At 37.6% G+C, this 22,243-nt stretch overlaps 1 protein-coding gene across 1 annotated transcript; it reads left to right on the top strand.

The window, feature by feature from the left end:
- The first annotated feature begins 1,024 nt into the window (after positions 1 to 1,024).
- LOC145232894 (LIM domain kinase 2-like) lies at positions 1,025 to 15,257 on the top strand. The gene is made up of 16 exons (XM_080097572.1): positions 1,025 to 1,868; positions 2,149 to 2,284; positions 3,497 to 3,640; positions 3,815 to 3,932; positions 4,260 to 4,347; positions 4,695 to 4,785; positions 5,251 to 5,598; positions 5,897 to 6,337; positions 6,949 to 7,031; positions 8,582 to 8,728; positions 9,439 to 9,595; positions 10,289 to 10,403; positions 10,755 to 10,897; positions 11,729 to 11,897; positions 12,748 to 12,919; positions 13,627 to 15,257. The coding sequence occupies exons 1-16, from the start codon at positions 1,129 to 1,131 to the stop codon at positions 13,928 to 13,930; spliced, it is 3,396 nt and encodes a 1,131-aa protein (XP_079953698.1). The 5' UTR covers positions 1,025 to 1,128; the 3' UTR covers positions 13,931 to 15,257.
- The last annotated feature ends 6,986 nt before the right edge of the window (positions 15,258 to 22,243 follow it).

The raw sequence follows: 22,243 nt of genomic DNA, 5'->3' as shown, positions 1-22,243 counted from the left end.
GCTACTTGAGAACTTCGTCACTCGCTTTTCCCATCAGAACCTCGATTACGCCAGGTTTCTGTCGCCACGTTTTCCGGCATTTCGAGGCCCGGTGTCTGCCTGGTATCATTTCAATGACCACTGGTTGAACCGTTTTCTATGTGTGTTCTTTTTCATTATCTTTTGTAGCTTCTTTAGTAACAATCGGTTAGTCCGTTATTTGTTTATCTTTGCTAAGCCGAATGCTGTTTTAAGGAGTTTTATCAGTTAGTTGGTGTGGTATTTTCAATGTGTGCAAGATTTGCGCTATCTAACTGTTTAAACTGAATGGTAATACGTATTGGTAATACACTGGACATGGCAACCATACGCAAATGCCAAGAAAATTAGCTTAAAAATTAAGAAATTCTGTCAAAACGTCTCGTCAAGATATCCAATTTGTGGGTGTTTTGATGAAGAACTATAGGGGTAAACCTGTTATTATGTCAATATAATTACTGTCAGTTGTCTAGACTTGGAAAATTTTCATTCAGGTAGGCTTCCCCCGTAGTGGTGGGCCATTTAGACCTTGCTACAGTTTGACTGCTCCTAATGGAATAGTTTGCGACTTTAATCTGTGTTCGTGCATGAATAATTTAAGACCAGCCATGGAACGCCCAAAAGCTGGGGGCATATAGAAACAGATGTCAAATACTTTAATGTATACTGTACGCAAATTGCAAGGTCACACGATCTAAAAGTTTTGTTGACATGTTTTGTTGGGGAGTTAACGTCTTGAGGTGCTTGACACATACACGCAAAATACATGAATTTAGAGAAACCGGTTTTATAAAACGTTTGGCTTTTTTTGGACGATATACGATTAAACAGACTTTTGGCTTTTTTGGACGATATACGATTAAAGCCCCCACAATTTTATCAGCTTGCTGGCAATTTTTTTTAATAACAAACGACTTTAACCTTTATTTAGCGCTGTACAAAAGTTTAAAGACTGTTGTTTTAAGTCCTTTGTTTAAGTCCGATTGATCTGATTTCGTTGCGTTAATTTTCTTTCTTTTTCAGAACTTGATCAATAAAATTAAAATTCTCGTATTTTTGACTTCACTGCAAAAATGTTAAACTAAAAACTTGGTTTACAAATAAAATACAATGCGATTTTCGGATATCAAAAAGTTCTGGGAGACGCGCTTGTCAGGCGGTGGTACCTCAAGCGCCCACCACAAAGACCCTCAAAATCAAACACAAATCATTCACCGAAGTGCAACGAACCCCACGAAATCTACGAAACGGCTGTCATCTCATCGTCCGCGCGCTGGGACGAGCCCTAGTTGCTCCCCAGTGCACAAGAACCAGTCTAGCACGAGTCATACACCGTCCGCTGTCCGAGAGACAGCTACGTCATCGACCAGTCATGATGTCAGCATGGTTAGAAAAACTGTTGTTAACTCATCGACCGTTATAGTAGACGCTGCTGCCGTGCCCTGTGTTGAAGAAGTAGATGCCTCTGTTTTGCCTCAGCTGGGCGCACGGCGACGCAGAAAAGTCAGCTACAACAAACGAAAGCGAGAGGCCAAAAGCAAAGAAGAAGCAGAGACAATGGCCCGTGCGCCAACTGTAAATTCGTTAGTCAGTCGCTTCATCGACAAAGGGAATGCAAATTCGTCATATGGAAAGCAGGCTAATTATAACAAAGTGACAAAGAAGACGCTACGACCTGCGCAAGACGTTGCCACTGTTGCTAGTTCTTCAGCACCCGCTTCAGTTAATACCTCGCCAGTTCGAAAACTTGTAGACCGCAGTGTGCAAAGCAACGTAAAATTTAACCAGGTGCAGAATTTCTGGCAAATGCGGGAAAAAAAGCTACACAAAAAGTCCGTTGATGAAAGAAGGTAAATATGTTTGTTTACACATGTATGTGTCATTAGGACGTTTTGTCGTCAAGTTTCATATATGTTAGGAGTAAAAACTAAAGAAAGAATACTAAAAGAAACCACAAATATCCCAATATTTATTTATTTTTTGAAAAACAAGTCATTTTTTTGCATGAGGAATGCATTATTTCAAACATTTAAGCATAACTGTTGTTATCAATGCATAGTTTATATGATTCAACCTGCGAAATGATGTACTTTCTAATTATTACCTAAGGCACTTTTTATTTTTGTGTAGGTGCATCATTTGTGGGTGTTACCTGAGTAATTACCTTTACGAGCAAGAAGGTGCCCTTTATTGTGAAGACGATTTTTGGAACAAGTTTGGCCAGCGATGTACAGCTTGTCAAGGAATTATTACTGGGCCTATCATGGTAATACACTTGTTGTCAACCTTTTTAACTGGTGTCACTGCTTTTTTAAGTCACAAAATGAAATGCTGCATGTTTGACTACATCACACACAAAAACATTTGGCACAGATATCAATTTTTTAGAAATACTTTTTAAAATTAACTTGAAAAACAGTCAAATATACCCATAAGAAGGAACTTTATATACATGTTTTTATCAGATAAAAAGGGGTAGCTTTTTGTCTAAAGATAAATGTAATAAACGGGTTTTTTGCAAGTCCTATGTCTTTGAAAAAAGTAGAAAGGTTTTATGTCTAATATATATTTTAAAATACACATCTTTAAAGGATAGGCTGAACTGGCAAATTCATTGCACATCTCATCCATATTATTGAGTTTAAATCTTACAAACTAAATATGTAATCAAAAGTCAGATATTTTTCCCTAATTTAGTTGGGTAAACATGAACATAAATTCATGACTTTGATCAGCCCTGAAGCATTCATGTAGACAAGCGATCATGGCATACCTATTTTAGTGGAAGCCTTATCCATTCTATTTATAATCAACCATTGTCTTTACTCAAGAAAGTTAAAAATATTTTTCTGGACAACAAAGCAAAGTCGGTTTTAGAGCAGCATGCGCTCAGTGCTAGAAGTCTTCCAGTCATTAATTTTATCGCTATCATAAATAATGCAAGGCCCTTTGGTGCATCAATAGTAGGAAGTTGCTATGTGGGGGTGGTATGGTTTGATGTGATATAGTTTAGCCTACACAGGATTTGTGAAAACACTTGCATGCAATTAAACTGTTGCTGAAACTGTAGTTCACCGTTTAGAAATGTGGAAGCATGCTATTTTTGTCTGTACAATTTCCTATGTTATCTTGTTGTGGGTAGTTGACACTGTCGGTTGCCAATTAAAGTCAATTGGTAATAAAGAACTTCCATTTTGACTAGTACGCTTGTAGAATTTACAAGAAATTTGTATTTGGTAAAATGTAAAAGCGTTATGTTAAAAATTAAATCCCCAAAAAAGACAAGTTTAATTTTATAAGGCAGTTTAATAAATTCAAAACAAATAATGTTTTCATGTCTATGATTTTGTCCTAAAACTTTGCCATATATATATACATATATATATCCCATAAATTTATTTATTTTTGGTAGACTTTCCTTTTGAAGTATTGAAATGTTTTTCACAGTATTTAAACAATTACACTAATTTGTTTTCAGATTGCTGGGCTTCACCGATTTCATCCAGAATGTTTCGAATGTAGATGCTGTTTGAAATGTATTTCTGATGGGGACCTCTATGCCCTTGTCCTGTTCCCCGGAGAAAATGACAAATCAGTACTTTTTTGCAAGGACTGTTACCAGGTGACCACAAAATTCCAATAAATGCACCAAAACCCTTTGATTTTTCTGCTTGTAAACTGTTTTCTGCATTGATATATATTCCTTGTCATTATGTGAATATACTTGTTTACATTGTTAGACCAAGAATGACATTTTCTTATTTCTCAGAATAACATACTTGCATTTCTTTTTCAGGGTCTTGCTGACAAAAGTGTCCAATCTCAACATAATGATGATAAAGTTAAAATGTGCACAGTCATAATGGTAGTTCACTTTTTGCCTTATCCAGAAAATAAACCAATGCTGAAAAAAGGTTTGTTGCTTTATCATTTCTTACATTGTGTCACCCCAAAAAAATTATATAACACATTTTTTTCCAATATGTGCCATTGTTGCTGGACTTCAAATTTAGTTTTTTAGGCATGTGAAGACATTGTATAAGTTTATTGAACCATTATGAATCAGCCTTATCTATCGCAAGTAACATACAACAACATGACTCATAGGACTTGCCACACAGATTATCTAACTCTTACAAGTTTGTGGATAGCTTCTATACATACAATACACCCACACAATTGGCCTGTGTCAATTTGCTATTGCATTCTGTATGACATGTGTAATATTAACATTTATACAGGTGACTATGGAATTGGTGTTAGGGACCCACCTGTTATACTGCAACCTGAAATTAATGGAAACCAACCTGTTGGTCAAATTGTTTGCAGGTAAGTTTAATAAATGTTCACACATAACTTACTACAGTAAACTTTGGGTAATCATGACCTGTTTGAACTAAAAAAATGTACAGATTCGGTGAAGAACCGGTTTAACCGATGTCATATAGTTAAAGTCTTACCACATTTCAATCATTTGTACCTAAATTTTGCCCAAATCAGCCGGATCAACTAAATCCGGTTTGTGTAAGATAGTTTCAGTACCCTTTACCAAGGCCCAATTTCAGTAGTAATGTTTAATAATTAGGAAACTTAAATGAAAACTGTTTTGTGAAAATGTTTCTGGGCTGTTCATGTTAAGTACTTGATTGTTTAACACAAAGTTATTATTTTTTTAGGTTACTAAATGAGAATCCAAACTCCGTTCAGCTTGAAGACAAACTACTTCAAGTTAATGGTCTGGCTGTGGATCACAATGCGTTAGATCTGGTGAGTAACCATTGTTACCATTGTTATGCGTAATCAAGTTGCGGTTTCCGTCATGAGAATATAATGAATCAATCACCATCAATAGTTGTGTAGCATCTCTAGTTGACCAGACTGACATTTGTCAATTCATAGTGTTGCCCCTTGTACATCAATTGTTTGTAAAGAGGCAAAAATGGTTTCTTAACTACTGACCAACTTTTTTACCCTAGGGCGCATAGTAATATGGTAAAATCAGTCATTAGGACCACGCTAACTTGTTTGTTATCTTTGGGACCACTGGTCCAATTTGAATTTGTGTCCTTTTTATCAGTAAACTTTACTGAGTAAAACATTTCAAATTTGTGCACTTTGTAGATAGGCATTTAAAGTTGTGCATAATATCTTCCATAATAATTAATGCAGTCACTTTTAAACCCACAGCCTTACGACCTAAAATATCAATTATAAATTTGCGCTTTTTCGCAGATTGACCGTCTCGCTGATCCGGGAAAACCCCTCCTTATGACCGTGCAGCGTGACGTCACGCTCGATGTGGAGGCTGCCGTCGCTGGGGGGCGCTGTAGGCATCGTACTGAAGCCGAAATCCAGAAACTCCAAGCACCGCTTCACAACCCACAAGTGGTCAATTCCCAGCCAAAAGCAGCGTTACCCAATGTCGACACGAAAGCAGCCCCTGATACAGAGGATTTCTCATTTTCCTGCAATACTTTGCTTTTTACTGAAACCAAGACGTTGTGTTGCTCCCAGCCACCTAGTGACGAGACTCGAAAAGAGCTAACAGTCCCACCACGAGAGGAACAGTTCCAAAATCAGGTAAACGCGTTTATCACTAAAGTAATGGTACAAAGCTTTTTTGTAGGTTTGAACCCTGTAATAAGTTTAGCAAGTCTGTGCCCCCCATGTACATTTAACCCCACTCAAAAGGTTGAAAGTATTTTATATTTTTGCATTCATGACCCCCCTGTAACCATCTCAGAGGTAACTTGGGGTCCGTGAACCCCAGGTTGGGAACCACTGCACTACATGAGGATAATGGGATTTATTTCTTTGCTTAGCAATACTAGATATAGATTTATACAGTAGCTTGCAACCTTGCTTGTTTGCTGCACAGGATCTAGATTCGCGTGATGCTTCCAGTGACGAACAACTCTTCGATTTCAGCAGTGACGTCGACGATGACGTCAGTGCAGCAGACTCAGGTGTCGAAGATCCCAAATCCGATGAGAGCACGATATCGTCTCCGGCAACATCACCCTGCAGGACGGCCGAAGATTTTACTTCGAACGAAAACAACCAACAAGAGAACTTAAACACTGAAGCTTCTGACCGCTTGTCCGTCATCGTAATTGAAGACGCAGAACCGAGTAGTGACGTCATTACTGGTGACGTCACGAGTAGAGAAGAGGAAAGCTCGAGGTCGGCGAGGTCAAAGTCGTTGCCACCTTTATCTCCACGGGAGATGAGGGGAGGAATTAAACGAAAACCCACGAGAGTTCAAATGTTAAAGAAGGATCGGGAAAAACGGAACGGAATAAAAACGGATACTTTAACGGTGGGTAAAATTGTAAAAAAAATTATAAAATTGTATTGTGATGTTACCTGCTATTGGCTGGACCCCAAACCCAAGGCTAACAGAGTCAATCAATATCCTGCAACTGTAGGGTGGATTTCGCTACAAAGGTTACGTTTTGTTGAAGCAAAGCAATAGATCCAAGTCCTGGGGTGTCAGAAAGATTTGAATTTATCGGTGAATCTTTTTAATGACAACACCCCAAAGGCAAGACCTTTATCAAACAACTAGAAAAACATTTGATTTGATACTTTCATCAAGTTAAACCATCCCTGTTTTTATGTATTAAATTGTACATGTACATTACTATGCACCTAAAATACTACAGGTAAACCAGAGTTTCAAGAAAGTAGTGAATTTCTTAAAGGGGTGTGTTTCTGCAGAATAATTGGTAGAGCGTTCTCGATCGTTAGTATAAGGACATTTCGACCTCCAGAACTGCTAACTCATGTTAAAGTAGAAAGAAAGTTCAAGCAATTGCCGCCCAGGGAGCTCTTTTCAGAAGCCCACCCATAGCATATAAAATGGTGTAGGTTACTTTGGAAAGAAAACATTTGCTGTTATACAAATTGCATTATTTTTGTGTTTTATAGACTTCGTCCAACTCTCACAGCCCAAGAAGAAGCAATTCTCTGCGAACTGATGGAAGTGTCATTATGCGAAAAACTTCGCCGAGGTGAGTAAGGCTTTGTAACAGCAGATTTATCATACTAGGTTGTTTTTCACCCCTTTTTAGTGCCATTTTGTATTTTGGGTAATTTGCATTTTAATACACAGCAAACCTCGGTTAATCCGGACCGGTTTGAACCACAAAAATTGTCCAGATTAGCAGTGCCGGATTAACCATTAGGCAAAGTAGGCACGTGCCTACAGGCCAGTCAAAAATCCAGGCCACTTTAAAATCAGTAGAATGATTTGGCAACACTTATAATTCTAATTTTTTAGTCGGCAATCCTGATTTTCGGGCCACTTATAAATTGTGCCTACAGGCCAGCAGACCCTTAATCCAGCACTGCAGATTAGGGGAAGATCCGGATTATCCGATGTCGATAAGTTCAAGCCTTTCCACATTACAAAGAATGTGTACCTCAAGTTTTGTCCGAATTATTCGGTGTAACCGAGGTTTTATTCTAAAAACGTTTCCAAAACATGTTCAAAAGATAATAATTTTATCTCTGTTAAAGTTCTCAAATGAAATACTTTAAAAGTTGTAATTAAATATTTGTCTTATTTTTACATTTCTAAAGCTAACAACGTATCTTTAAGCACAGCAATAAATTTGTGCAAGTATTTGCCGCATGAACGGTTTTTAGTGGATTGCAGCATCGACTTATTTACATTAAAGCGCTGCAGGATGGTAATACAAGGAAGAAGTTGTTATGGTTGGCACGTTTAATTTGTCATCACATGATTGACGCCTTCCGTGTTGATGGCTTATAAGCATTAGAACGTTAGACTTTTATTAACCAACACTTTTTATTAAATCTATTCTTTGCCTGAAAGGTAAAGCAAGATAGGCAGCTTAGGAATTTTCACAATATATATGCAATGAGATTATGCCTAACATTAAATTGTATTTTAATGATGTTTTTTGGGGGGTTTAGAACCTAAGACCCAACGACTTTGAAATCACACAACATTTCTTTGTTTTTGGTTGACGTTTATCGTGCCTAACGAACAAAACTTGCTCAGAGTGTTTGCTATATTAGCTTCTGCCTTAATATTTGCAATGCTTATATTAAACGATAAAAGAAGTGCAATGGCCCAAAAATCCCATTGAAAGTAACGTGCAGAAATAAAAAATGACTGTGTTCACGAAAGAGTACACAAAATATTCAATTTTTTGTGCCATAAATCGTTAGTCCCAAAATAAAAAAATTACCTGCAGACAGTGCACACTGTTTCGATCTATATAGTCTCATAAGTGCAGCTGGTAACGAGGCCGTATTGGCTGCTATAGCTGTCCAACGGCACTCCAGTTTGTTGGGAGAAACAGGCTTAAAAGCCGTGCCTCACCTTTTCTGTTCGATGCTTTTTCCGATGTTCGAAAATTGGACAAAATTCTAAGGTATAGAACAAGCCAGATTTTTGATAGCCTATACCTTGCCATATGAGGGTATTTGGTATACTGGTTAGAGTCGATGTAACACCATAGGCATAGCATACTATAATTTACGTACAAAACAACAAACGAACAAAAAACTAATATTGACTTCTTTGCTGCAGAACGAAGCCTGCATTATCAGTATACAACCAAACCACCACTCCGCCACCTATGACCTTCAACCAATATCCACGACCTTGTATTGGGACTGACTTGAGTCGGTCAGAGTCTATGAGAATACATGGAGGCCAGATCGGTCGCACACAAAGGTAAGGTATTTTGAACGTTGCTTTTGCGGAATTTGAACCATAAACCATCGGAAGTACAAATACCACTTGATCAACCTCTGGACAAGCAATAGGCGTTTTGTGTTTGTTAGACAGTTAAACACAACAGGTCGATAGGAATTTAGATGAGACTGGGTGCATTTAAGACTTGCATAACAAACATTTCGATGTTATAACTATTTCACTCTGAAGTGACTTAACTTAAGGTAATCTTGAAGTGACTTGACTTAAGAACGAAAAAACAAATTATTTCGCCTAAATTAATCCATTTCGTCAAATTTGGGTAAAACGTTGACGTTGTTAAAGTGCTATGATAATCAACGAAAAATAACCCATGTGGGAATGCTTGGTGATTTGGTATGATGCCTTTAATAGGCCTGATATACTACGATTTTAGAGTGTGACCACTGTGACGTGATGGCTGGCCTGCATGTACGCTTCTGGCCTGATCCCAGTTATGAATTTATGTATAACTTAACCTATTCAGTATTGCCTTGTATCGTGACCAAAACTTAAATTGACTAAACAGTAAAAAACACCTTGTTTCAAGTTTCACCACGCGCCTTAACATTGTACATGGTTCAGTTCTCAGCTAATAGAACCACATTGTGGTTTAACGCTTCGTATGGTGTAACGACTTTCTCCCTACAAACGTCACAATCCAAATTATGACGTCATACTTTCACTTCCAGGGTGTTCCGTCCTTGCGATCTCATTCATGGAGAAGTGTTGGGCCAAGGTTTTTTCGGCAAAGCGATCAAAGTTACCCACCGTGATACAGGAGAAGTTATGGTTTTAAAGGAACTCAATTCGCTGGATGAAGCAGTTGAAAAGTCCTTTCTCAAAGAGGTGAGCATTTACACACAACAAATTAATATGTCAGATTTTATTGGTGTTTTCCGAATCTTTGTGTGTAGCTGTATTTTTCATTTCCCTTCGTATGAATAACATATCGGGGCTTTTTCTTCATAGAAGTTAAGATACCGGGGATTTCAAACTATTCCAGCCTATGCCTTGTCGTATGGGAATGCTTGCGAGGCTGGCTTGGTTCGATATAATGTATTTAATGAGCCTGATGTACTATAATTTATATTTGAGTATGTCGTGATTGCTGGTCTGCATGAACGCTTTAGGGCTGATCCCAGTATGAATGTATCAATCTCAGTAAACATCTTAGTAAACGTTAAACATTACAAATCAGATTTGGTGTGCTTTCGGGTTGGGATTGGACTAAGTTTAAATGTAACGGGCTAGATTTAGGCCTTACTTTACACTTTGCCATAGTTGATCTTGATAAATTAAAAATTTGGGCTTGGTTCGGCCATATGTATAGACAGCCCCTGGAAACGCTCCTGTTATGGGTTCGAGTCACACGGCAGGGTAGATTTTATTGGCCTATGCTATATCACATAGGAATGTTTGGGAGGCCGACTTGATTCGGTATAACGCCTTCAAAAGGTCTGGCGTACTGTAATTCGAAACTAACTGGTGTTTGAACAAATTTTGATTTGCAGCGTTATAAATTTGTGGTTGCTTTTGTAGGTGAAAGTCATGAGAAATCTGTTTCATCCAAATGTCCTCCAGTTTATTGGTGTTCTGTACAAAGACAGGAGACTCAACATTATTACCGAGTTCATAGAATGTGGGACCTTAAAAGGTAAGAACTCGTGCAACAAAATTTACAAACAGGGAAACGGCGCAAAAACATAACAGACCAATTTTGCTGAAAACGCTTTCTAGTTTAAAGACATGTTTTGTCAAAAAGCCAAAAATTGTGTATTGCGAACGCTTTAGACACTAAGTAGTTTGATTTAACTCAACTTAAGCACTAGGAAATGCTAGAAAAAATTGCAAACAACGACTGTTTTATTGAATATCTACAAGCGTACTAACAAGTACACTATTTTTACACTTGACACCAAGAATTGTTTTCGTTTTGTAAAGCCCCCTAGTTTAAACTTTTCCAACTAACTTCATTTGAACTAAATGGTGTTGTTTGATTTCGTAGAACTGCTTAACAACGAGATGGAGCAGTTACCATGGCAACAGAGGACTTGTATAGGGCGTGACATCTCGTCGGGCATGGCCTACCTCCATTCCATGAACATTATTCACCGCGACCTAAACTCGAACAACTGCTTCGTAAAGGAGGTATTTAACATACAACTGATTGTAAGATATACAATAAACCTCGGTTAGCAAGGATATTCGGACGAAACTCGAGGTACAAATGATTTGTAATGTGGCAAGGCTTGAACTAATCGATATCTGTTAATCCGGTTCTTTGCATAATCCGGACATTTTTTGGGTCCAAACGGCTCTGGATTAACCGAGGTATGTACTATACCCGACAATTAACCGAGGTACTGTACTATACCCGACAATTAACCGAGGTATGTACTATACCCGACAATTAACCGAGGTACTGTACTATACCCGACAACGCACAAACTATTTGTGGGTCTCCTGTCCGTATGGGGAAACACATTGTTTTTACTAAGAGTTTAAATTGTCATTTACGGTTTAATGAACTGTTCGCTTTGTTAGTTACCAAGTATGCGTTCCCATTCCAGTAATATGTGGTGTTATTTGTATTCTGCAACTGTGTTTTATAGTTAAACATCAAATGTTTGGACCGCATTCAATAAATAAACGCTGTTATTGTTCAAAGTAAATCTTTAATTTTGATTATGTGCAAAGCCTTAAAGCAGTGCTTCGTAACTATCGTTTATTGTTACCCCTGTCCACAACCTAATGATTTTCATTTACCCTGTTTTTAATACCTTTAATAACCGACTGGAACGTTACAAAATATGACACCTCGAAACTAAAAACTGACTTTTATCCTCTCAAACATGTCAAATACCCCTTTTGGTGTAATTGCCCCAGGTTAATAAACACAGCATTGGACAAAAATCTTTTTGTGAAACACTGAAATTTTTTTTGTGAACCACTGGACTGAATAAAAATTTTCTGCAACAGAACGGAACGGTTGTGGTGGCTGACTTCGGTCTTGCCAGAGTTCTTCCCCGTTCAACCGCCTCATTAGGAAGGAGGAAACGTTACACCATGGTCGGCAGTCCTTACTGGATGGCACCAGAAATGATGATTGGAAAAGTCTATGATGAAAGAGTTGACGTGTTTTCCTTTGGTACGTTTGGGACTTAGAGCAGTGCTTCTTAAACCTTTTTATTATCGCTACCCCTAATAACTAGATGAATTTAATTTTTTGTCTTCGAGAAAAAAAATTACCAACTAGGATGTCACATAAAGGTTACGTCACGGAAATAAAAGATACATTATGTAACTACACCCCGAAAAATATCAAATTTCCCGTTTTGAGTAAATAACCAAAAAGAAAAAGCGGTATCACTTAATTGTGCACGTATTGCATACAAATCCTGTTCAGGTCTAAATCACTATCAATGCAACAAGCGTATTAGCAATCAACAGTGTAAAATATGAAGAATTTTCTAATACCCTTTCACATTTCGATATGTTTAGTTTTTTCACATCCCAAATTTCGGCTTTAAATTCGTTTTCCACAAAATGAGTTTAGTTTCAATATAAAATGTTTTTCTGCTGCCTGTAAAAAGGGGTTTTACACTTTTTACTACCATCTTTCTGATATGGGTTGACAAAATTTGATTTGTGTAGGCCAACTGTATTGAGTTTGGCCATTTGTCTTAAGTGCATTTCGTGCGCTACTTATATCAAAATGTATTTAGTACATCTTTAGCCGACTTTTCGTTTCCGATGGCCTTTTATGAAATAGCACATTTAATCAATTCATGATTTATCACAAGGCACTAAACTTTTGAACAAGAAAATGTAATTCAAACGTACACCAATTTTCACCACATGATAGTTAAGTCCTTAAAGTTGCGCACTGTAATTTTTAAGCCAGCCTGGTTAACCAACAGACCCAAAGTACAGTAACACATATAAACCCAAACCTGTTTATCATAATACACTTACTTCTTCATGGTAATATCTTGCAGGCATCGTATTATGTGAGATCATCGGTCGTGTAGAAGCCGACCCGGACTTTTTACCTCGTAGATTCGATTTCGGTTTGGAAGTTCACAGCTTTTACAACAAGTTTTGTGCTGATTGTCCAGCTTTTTTCTTCGCCATAGCAGCACAATGCACAAGCATGAAGCCAGAAGAAAGGTAAAGTAAACGTTTTTTTGGTACATTTTACTATATGTCTACGATATACGTTAGGTATAAGGTTCCTAAAATGTAAATCATAGTACGCTAGGCCCTTTGAAAGCGTTATAGACATGTGAATGCTTGGGAGACCGGCTGATTCGGTACAGCGCCTTCAATGGGCCTAGCGTACTATGATTTATATGCGAGTATGCCGTGATCGGTGGTCTACATAAACGCTTCAGGGCTGATCCCGGTTATGAATTCCTGTTCGGCTGTAAAAACGAACCCACAACATAAGCCTATCCTGGGCTGGCTCTCCTGATGTATTGTACTACTAAAGTACAAACTATCACACTACTAGATAAGATGAACATACAATTATACCTGGGACTCCCGTACTACAAAGTTGACATGTGCTTTCGACGGGTTCAACACTGAGCCTGTGTTGCTCAGTTGGTAGAGCGCGAGTCCCGGAAAGGATTCTGTCGTGGGTTCTAATCGCACAGGCGTGACAGTCTATGATACAGTGTGCCGTGACCGCTGGTCTGCACGAACGCTTTAGGGCTGATCACAGTATGAATGTATGTTCATCTTAGCTGATATGGTCAATCTAGCGATCCCCTACTACGAAGCTGACTTTTGACGGGCTTACCAATACTGACCCTTGCCATAAAATGCTTGGAAAACTATTTTTTCCACCCCAATTTACCACATATAATCCACAGGCCGTCTTTTCTCCGTTTGGAGTCTTGGTTTGAAATGTTGGCAATGAGGGAATATATGCCACATCTTCCTCAGCCTCCACATCTCAACGACATTATCTACGATCTTTACCAAGAGTACGAACTCCCTCTTCCGGAAGATTTCTACTCCTCCTGCGCTTCAGATCCTCCGGATGCTCCATTGATCCGATCTTCATCCGTCCTGAGCTCTGCATCTTCTTTAGAAGGAAGATCTAAAGATGGAGATGGGGATGACAGACGTGGAACCGGTTTTTATGCCAATTTTGAAGCCAGCGATCAACTTTAACGAACGTGGCGTTTTCTGATTGGCTAAAATAAGGCAACGCCCCCAAACACAGTGGATGGGGTTGGTTTAAATCGTGAAGGAGGTTGTAGACCAGTGTAAGTGCTACCTCGGGAATTGGACTTTTAACAAAGCAAACTTGCGTAATTTGTGTCTTGCTTTGAAAACTACACAGGCGCTATTTGCATCGTTAAAGACCTCAAGTGAGCTCATGCAGACGCCTGCAATAAGATAATTGCCGATATTGTTCAAATTAGCTAGAGTCATATTTTCCCAAAAAATTATATTGGTTTTATATAGTGATGCACCGGTTCAGCTTTATAGTGAGGCCTAAACTGAAAATTCGGTCGAAAACCATTTTGCGTACAACTTTTTGGATTTTTTTGTGAAAACTATTGTTGGTTAGCTGCTTTTGTATAAACAGTTTAATGAAGTCGCATTTGGTCGAATTTTAAAAATGCGGCTTAAAATCGGTAGAATACAGATTGGACCAAAATGTTTCAGCCAATATTTTTTTATCATCAATAGATTTCCTTTTCAATTCTGTTCTTTTTTTCTTGACAATAAAAAGTTCCTTTTTAATGTGTTTAATTTACAAAGCCATTTTAATAAAATAGCTTATAATTGCCATGGCAATAAACAAAAGCATCTAAACCCAAAACAGGCCATTTTCTTTCCAAGCCAAAATTGCCCAATTGCTTTTGACAACAACAAAATTCAGCAAAGAAAATATCGACATGTGTATTAAATGCTGTTTACGAACGGTTTTTGGCCGTTTTTTCTGTTCATTTTTCAAGTCAAGTGCATTTATGTTTCACACTGTATACGTAATTTTCATGCCACGCTCCAGCGAACACCGTTACGCTTCGTCGATCGTCGTTACCGCCCAGTATTAGCGCAGAGGCACTTCGGAATCTGAAAATCTGAAACTGCAAGGCCATTCCGTTGTATATTAAGCAATGTTTTCAAGTGTAGGTTTATTTTCGGAAACACTGCTAGTGTTGTATATTTTACGTACTTGTTGCAGGTGATCTTTTTCATTACTTTTGTGCTGCGAAATATTTCTTGAAACACTTTTATGTATTTCCAACTGCTATACTACTGTTTATCATTATACATCCCACCACAACGTGTAAAATTCCTTTACAAAAATAATCCCAGTGTTTCACATTCAATATTTTCGCTTAGCCGCATCGTTATATACGTGTTATTTGCACTTCTCTCGTTTAATTCCACCGCTGCGGATTTTTTGCTGTCTCCTTTCTTCTCACGGCTGCTGGCAGTCTCTTCTTTCAAGCTGTGCGGATTGCAATACAATTTTGCCAAGTTTTTTGTGTGTTTTGCTAATACGCTTTCAAAATCAACCGACAAATAGCTTAAACCCCACTCAAGCTGGCCTTCTTGTTTACTTTATTAAGGCCGTAACTTTCGCTTTGCCTTCGAATACTACAGGTCTGCTTGGTGCGCTTAGTCCGCTAGGTACTTTTGGTTGGTGCGCTTGGGATTTTCGCTACTTCCATAATAAATTATATACACTGCAGGTAACTCGTTTTAATGCGACACGTAACTTGAAAAGCTGTAGATACTGCAGTAAGGGCCGGGTTAACGTTACCTACAGTATTTACGACTCGTCGCATAAAAACAGCGCAGCTGCAGTATTTTCGAGTTACGTCGCACCTATAATGAGTTAACCTGCAGTATTTTTAAGTTATGTTGCACGAAAAAACGTTACCAAGCGCACCTGTAGTATTATTTAATTGAGGGAGTATCCCTCATAGTAGTATGTAACTTGGGGGGTATCCCTTAAAGGTCGGGGTGAATACCCCTTACCTTTGGATCAAACCATCAATACAATAGTTAAACTGAAACAGCATTGCATTATTATCAATGGATAATCTTTGTCTATGCGTTTTTAAAATGGGATATGGGTTTATAAAAAAGCTACCAAGGAAACTTATACTATATTTTAGAGCCCATTTTTTTAACTGAAACCAGTTAATGTAAGATTTCAATTTTAGTTTCTCTTAATAGAAAAAACATCCACGAATATGTAATGAGTGCTTAGAATCGCGCCCATCAAAAATTGAAAGTCCCTTAGAATTATTATGGCAAATTTTCCCTTAATCGCAACGCAACGTAATTTTATTAGGAATCCAGCCAATTTCAACAGGCACGCCTACGGAAAAAACAGCGGAAATCGTTAAATTCCCGTAATTTCGCCACCATTAGTTTTTCCGTGAGTGGGCGGGACGGGGAAACACCCATTTTTTCGGTCACGTGTCAAACAAACGAGTGGCACGCGTTCACCGCAAACCGTGCGCGAAAGGTTACCGTGGCGCAATATGGCGTTTAAACGGTAGAATCCCCTGCGGCGCGACTCGTTTAGGCTTACCAAATGCTTCCATCACGACAAGCGGTAAAAATAGACCTCCTTCCTATAGACAAAGTGATTATGTTGATAAAACTTGTATGTTATTTTACAATTGTGGTATTGGCGGTTTAAGGCAGCAGATACGGTGCGGTTCATATACCATTGTAAAGTGCCAATTGATTCTGTTTATAAAGGCATATGCGTTTGCCTGGGAAAATAACTTTGATGAATAATTATATTATGCATGAATAGTATCCTATAATCAATTAAATAACACAAAAACATGTAATTTAAACATAGAAAGCAAACCCAATATACGGCAGTTACATCAACCTTAAAATTAAACTTTGCACAATAGATATAAAATAGCCATATTTTGCATACAAACACATTTGCATATGTGCTGTGTTACTAACTTTAACTCAGAGCGCATCAGAAAGTAAGGTATCTGAAGGTATTAAGGCCTATTGTTTAAATTTGTAATGCATGCGAAAAAGGATTCTGGTCTCATCCCACTTTAAAAATTAATACCTGCTATGCCTAAAAATGTAAACATTGTGGCATTGAAACCTTCAGGTTTATCTATCGTTCTATGCGGCGCTTGTTTCGCACCTTTTTGTCATTTCTTTACGTGACTCAAGTGTATTTTAACGGGTGTAACTGATGTGGCCCTTCATATCACTGATGATGACATGAGTATTTGCCAAAACGTTTAAAAAATAAAGCATGTCGCTTTTATGTCTATTTAGGCCGTTATTAAAAATTGATTAATGCCTTTAGACTACATCACATTAGGAAACCTCATCCATTAAAAACGAACATTATTTCCCAAACAACGTAATGCCGAGACCGCAAAGCAGTGAGCTAACTTACGGAATGTAACACAATAGGTTACGAGAATGGGAAACCACCAGGTTATCTCCCCGTCTATCAGCGGCCCAGTTGTGAGAACTCGACGGATGAATTGGCTCCCGTTATGACTCGGCAGCTTTGCGATATTGCGAAGGGCTGTCTGAAACGATAATATATGACATAATTCATAAAATTCCTAAACCCTTGGTGCGGTGATTTTTGAATTATAAAGAGACAGCTCTGCAAAGTTTAAAACGTATATTGGTCTATTTTATTTGATGACCACATTTAGCAGTTGACTCACCAAAGTTCCAGGCTTGTAAAGGTCATGAAGTACCCTTTTCGGAAGGTACCTTACGGTATATGCTTTATGTATTACAATTTCAACATCCATTTCTCACATAGCTTGATTTACAACATCTATAACAAAGCAAACATTTCCTTTTATGCAAGTTGTTTGTAGTTTATTAATAGTTTTACACTAATTTATACTTTTATAGGAGCTTTACGAACAGTCTTTCTGTAACCTGTTAAACCTTATCCATAATAATCGTAAATAATAATAAAAGCTTGTTAATTTTTAACTAACAATGTTAATAATACTGGAATAATTGCAACGCTATTGCATTCTGTACTGACAAAAATAACCCATTCTTACATCACAAAGGCATTTGTTAAATTTGTAAACAATAAGTCAGGTGTATAACTGAAGTTATTGTCGGCTTTTTTGTTTGCGATTTCGGGCCTATGTTTTTGTAGTGAATCATAAAGTCACTAATCCTACTTATAAATGTGGGTGTCGATGTGAACGATGTGGCCACTTAAATGGGTGGTTTTCGTGACAGAGTCAATTGTTTTTTAATGTCAGTTTTAGCTATGACTTAATATTGCTTAAAGCCTAAATTTGTTTTCTGCCATAAATTGGATTTTTTACAAAAGCAACAGGAACAATACAAAAAAAGGTCAATACTAAAAACTTTTTATATTCTTTTTATAATCCTAAAAAACTTTTTATATTCCTCTGGAATTATTACTAACTAAAATATTTTTCTTGTCATAAATTGGATTTATTACAAAAGCAACAGAAACAATAAGTGAAGGTCAACACCTTTAAATCGCAACGCTCTTTACGAATAAAAAACTTTTGTTACTCCTTCGGTACTGTTGCAGGCTAAAATTAAACGTTGCTGTTTCGGTAATTGCAAATCTGGCATTGAATAGGCTTTCTGGGCAAAGGGCGTCGATCATTTGCACATGACAGCCCGGTTTCTCTCTCTTTGTTTGTGTTAGGAAAAAAAGAAAAAGGCAGCAGCGTGGCGCAACCAAGCGAAGCAGGGGATTCCCCGGCTTTTTACGCTGGGCGGGAACCACTGGGCTGAATGATCAATATCAGATACATTGCGTTTCGGCTGTGTGTTCTCACGCCGTTTGGACTTTCCGTTTAAAGTTTAGGTAAAATCGTAGGTAGGTGAAAGGGCTTATATATAGGCAGCTCGCCACAATGGCAGAACATAGTTTTTGCGACAACACTAGAGCAAAGAGACAAAGACAAAACGATATCAAGTTTATTGAAAAGAGGTTTCAATTTCAGTGAGCAACAATAAAACAAAAGAGATGAATTTACCGGTAAGGTTGTTTTCTGTAACTAAGTTTTAGTATTGTCATCCTTAAGTGACAGTCGTTACGAAATTGTCTTCGAACAATAATTTGCTCATATTGTTTTTGCAACAAGTGACAATAGAACTAAAGGGCAATGACATCATGATAGTCTGAATATGTACTGCCTTAAGTTAGTATTAATTGTTTATCTTAACGACATGTAAATGTGGTAACTAAAATAGTTTGTTTTATTGGGGAACCTAATTATTAGACGTATGAACAAATCCGTACGCACTTTATATTTTTATATTGTTTAGAGTAAAGACTATACGAATTAATATTAAATTCAGAATCATACCGTTCACTTAGTATTCAAGTGGTAGGGTAAGCAACTGGCTTTAGCGCGTGTAAGGTCATAGGCCGAGACAGACAATAGAAAAGTAACCGCAATGAAACGAAACCCAACAAGGAAATAAAATGTCCAAAGTGATCTCACAAAAATATCGGAGTTAAGAGTCGCGAAAAGTTTTCCAATTGTATCCCTGTCGAGAAAATATTGTCATTTAATTTTTAACAGCAATATTCAAAAACATAAACGTAATATTTGCGTCTCATACGCTAATTGAAAACTAATATCATAATATAGCTGTACAATTGTTTTTATCATTACTCGCAGGCAATAGTCACAGCTTCATTTCTTTTCGCCTCTCCACTTTTTGCTGATGCATCACAAGCAAGTTTATTCCGACAAGCAACCAAAGGTCTCCATGCTGTAGATAAAAGGTACTTTCTCTTGGTTCCGCTTTATTTTGCTGTTCCGCAAGACATTTCTCCGATACGAGTCAAATAAAACCCATTTCCTGTAACTTTGGGAAGTGTTATCTTAAAAAATAAGCCAATTAGGGGGTTTAATTTTGGAATTACCTTTTTACAGATAATAGTTTACTTTCTAATGACAACTTTCGGTTCAACCTACACTTATGAGGTGGGGCCATTGTAGGCCATTCTTTTGTACAGTAAACCTCGGTTAAATCGGACCCATTAGGACCAAAATATTTATTCGGATTAGGCGAAGATCCGGATGAACCGATGTCGGTTAGCTAAAACTTAAAATCTTATCACATTACAAATCATTTGAACCTTGAGCTTTGTCCGAATTAGGCAAGATTCGGATAAACCGAGTTTTACTGTAGTTTGTTTTGGTATAAGTCAGTATTGTGTTTGTCAAACAGCCTTACATATATAAGCTATTGCTGCCAGGCATAATATCAAGTTTGTAGAGCTCTTCTAGCAAATGTAATTGTATTCCGACGTTTCGACGTCCTATACAGGTCGTCTTCATCAGGGTAAATAACACTGAATGCGACTAGTGCAGTACACGTGTTCTGAGTCTTATATATGTCAATATGTGTTTTCGTTTTGAAGGTTTTTATCCGATCACAACTGTAAAGTGAATTTAACTCCCAAACGGCAAGACATAAGCCCTTCAAGATGGACTCAAGCTTACTTTAAATGTGACAACGTGAACGACTTAATTTGGACTGTGGTTTGCGATCAATTCTGCGTGAACCCCTATACCTGCAGACGCATGAGAAAATACAAGAACGTCCCTATCACCTTTGGATTTCAAATCAAAACCCGAGATTCAACAAGAACCGTCCAAATTCCAGTTGCTTGTTCTTGTCAACTAAGAAAACCTCGTGCAGTATGTCCACAAATAAAGAAAAGTAGACGTACTTAACTTCTTATGGATGTTTTTGTTGCTATTGCTTTGCTGCGCATTTATTGTGTTGTGTCTGCTGCTTACGAAAACCTTTTATCATCTTAGGCGTTTTGGCTGGTACAACCCCTGAAAATGTTATGCATTACACTGCCTCTTCAAAGTTGTGCAAACTTTAACTGCTGCTTCTGTTTCTTTATTTTTATTTTTGATATTTTTTTATGTACTGTTTCTTCTTCTTGCCTGCTTATACTGTAAATGTGACTTTTTTTATTTAATGTCGATCAAGGTTTTTATTTTTTAATACAACGCTATACCGAATGCAATACCCTGCAAAGTGTCTTTAAAATCAAGTCTTTAGCGAAGAGTTTAGGTGCTCTCAGACGCTCTCAGACATATCATCGACGGGTGTCCAAAATTTAGATCGGGTACAACGGGACTTAATGTCATAAAGACTGTAAAACACTCAACTGGGTCCTCACAAAACTATTTAATTTACAACGCACGCAACTAGGCCGTTATAAAAATGTTTAATTTGCGAAAAGTGTAAAACAACCGAAGATTTACATAGGAAAGATTAGTGCATGTTTTTGTACCAGGCACTTTGAAAATAGATTGGCTTACTTTTAGGCAATTCCAAAAAATGCCGGCACCCGTGATTAAATAGATGAAATCATTACATTTCATCCTGAGGAAAAAGAACGGAAAAATGCGCTGATACCAACCCTTTTTTCTGCATGCGACGTTTACAAAGTTGTTGTAAATACTGCCGCCACATTGGGAGCAATATAAGTTAATGTATGAATATATTTGTATTTTCTGTTTTCTGGTTGAAATAAAAATAAAAAAGATCGTAAAAATATGAAACATTGCATTTATGATTTTTGTATTTTTTTGCATTTTTTGTACAAATTTGTATTTTTTGGAGGTGGGTGGATGTAAACCTGGCGTAAATTTTCTATTTAACGGTTGCTCTATCTGTCTTCCAAGACTTAAGTGATAATATGAAAAAATAATACACTTTTAACAACCTCATGGATTTTGAACGACAACACAGTTTCGTAGTTTCGCATGGAAACCATAATTCTCATCATTACGAAATACTTGAGACAATTTGCTACAGCAAGCTTTGAAAAACTATACTTTAACCGTTTAGGGCAGGGGTCTCAAACACGCGGCCCGCGGGCCGCATGCGGCCCTCCAAGGGTTTTTGTGCGGCCCGCGAAGTAACTTTTAATCTGTTTTATTCAGGCGGAATACCCTTTATGAGAGTTTACATGATGCAATCATTCTATTAGTGGTATATTGATCAGGATAATCGAACAAGCCCATTTTTAGAATCAGCCATTGCGATTTTTGCGTCATTGTAGGTCATTGTTTTCACACAAGGCAATATAGCACATAGTTGACTCTTTTACTTTGCTACACTGTGCATCTATTGCTGTTTTGTTATAACAATATTGATTTTTATTGTAGCTAATGGCATAAATAAACAGTTTACTTTTTAATCTTGCAATATTTTTCTTCGATATCGATAGTGCGGCCCTCGACTTACTTAAAAGTTTGTTTTTGGCCCTCAAAGCAGTTTGAGTTTGAGACCCCTGGTTTAGGGTTTCTGTGCTGTGCGGTAAAACCCTAAACTGCAAGCCTATGTGACGCGTTTGGCGGTGTCACGAATAACCGACTCAATGAATTTCGATTGACTGGTGCAGTATATGGCCGCGTTTACTCTTTCATTGTTAACCAATTTTGGTTAATTTTTTTCGGAACTGAA

This window comes from Phallusia mammillata, chromosome 6 (genome assembly GCF_965637545.1).
Source record: "Phallusia mammillata chromosome 6, kaPhaMamm4.hap1.1, whole genome shotgun sequence".
NCBI classification, from domain to species: domain Eukaryota; kingdom Metazoa; phylum Chordata; class Ascidiacea; order Phlebobranchia; family Ascidiidae; genus Phallusia; species Phallusia mammillata.
This window is presented reverse-complemented; position numbering and strand designations above follow the sequence as displayed.

Excerpts from the sequence above, each read along its gene's own strand:
- LOC145232894 (XM_080097572.1), top strand. The coding sequence starts at position 1,129 with ATGCGATTTTCGGATATCAAAAAGTTCTGGGAGACGCGCTTGTCAGGC. Across the intron at positions 2,285-3,496 it reads TTATTACTGGGCCTATCATG|ATTGCTGGGCTTCACCGATT; the intron begins GTAATACACTTG and ends ATTTGTTTTCAG. Across the intron at positions 9,596-10,288 it reads AAAAGTCCTTTCTCAAAGAG|GTGAAAGTCATGAGAAATCT; the intron begins GTGAGCATTTAC and ends TTGCTTTTGTAG.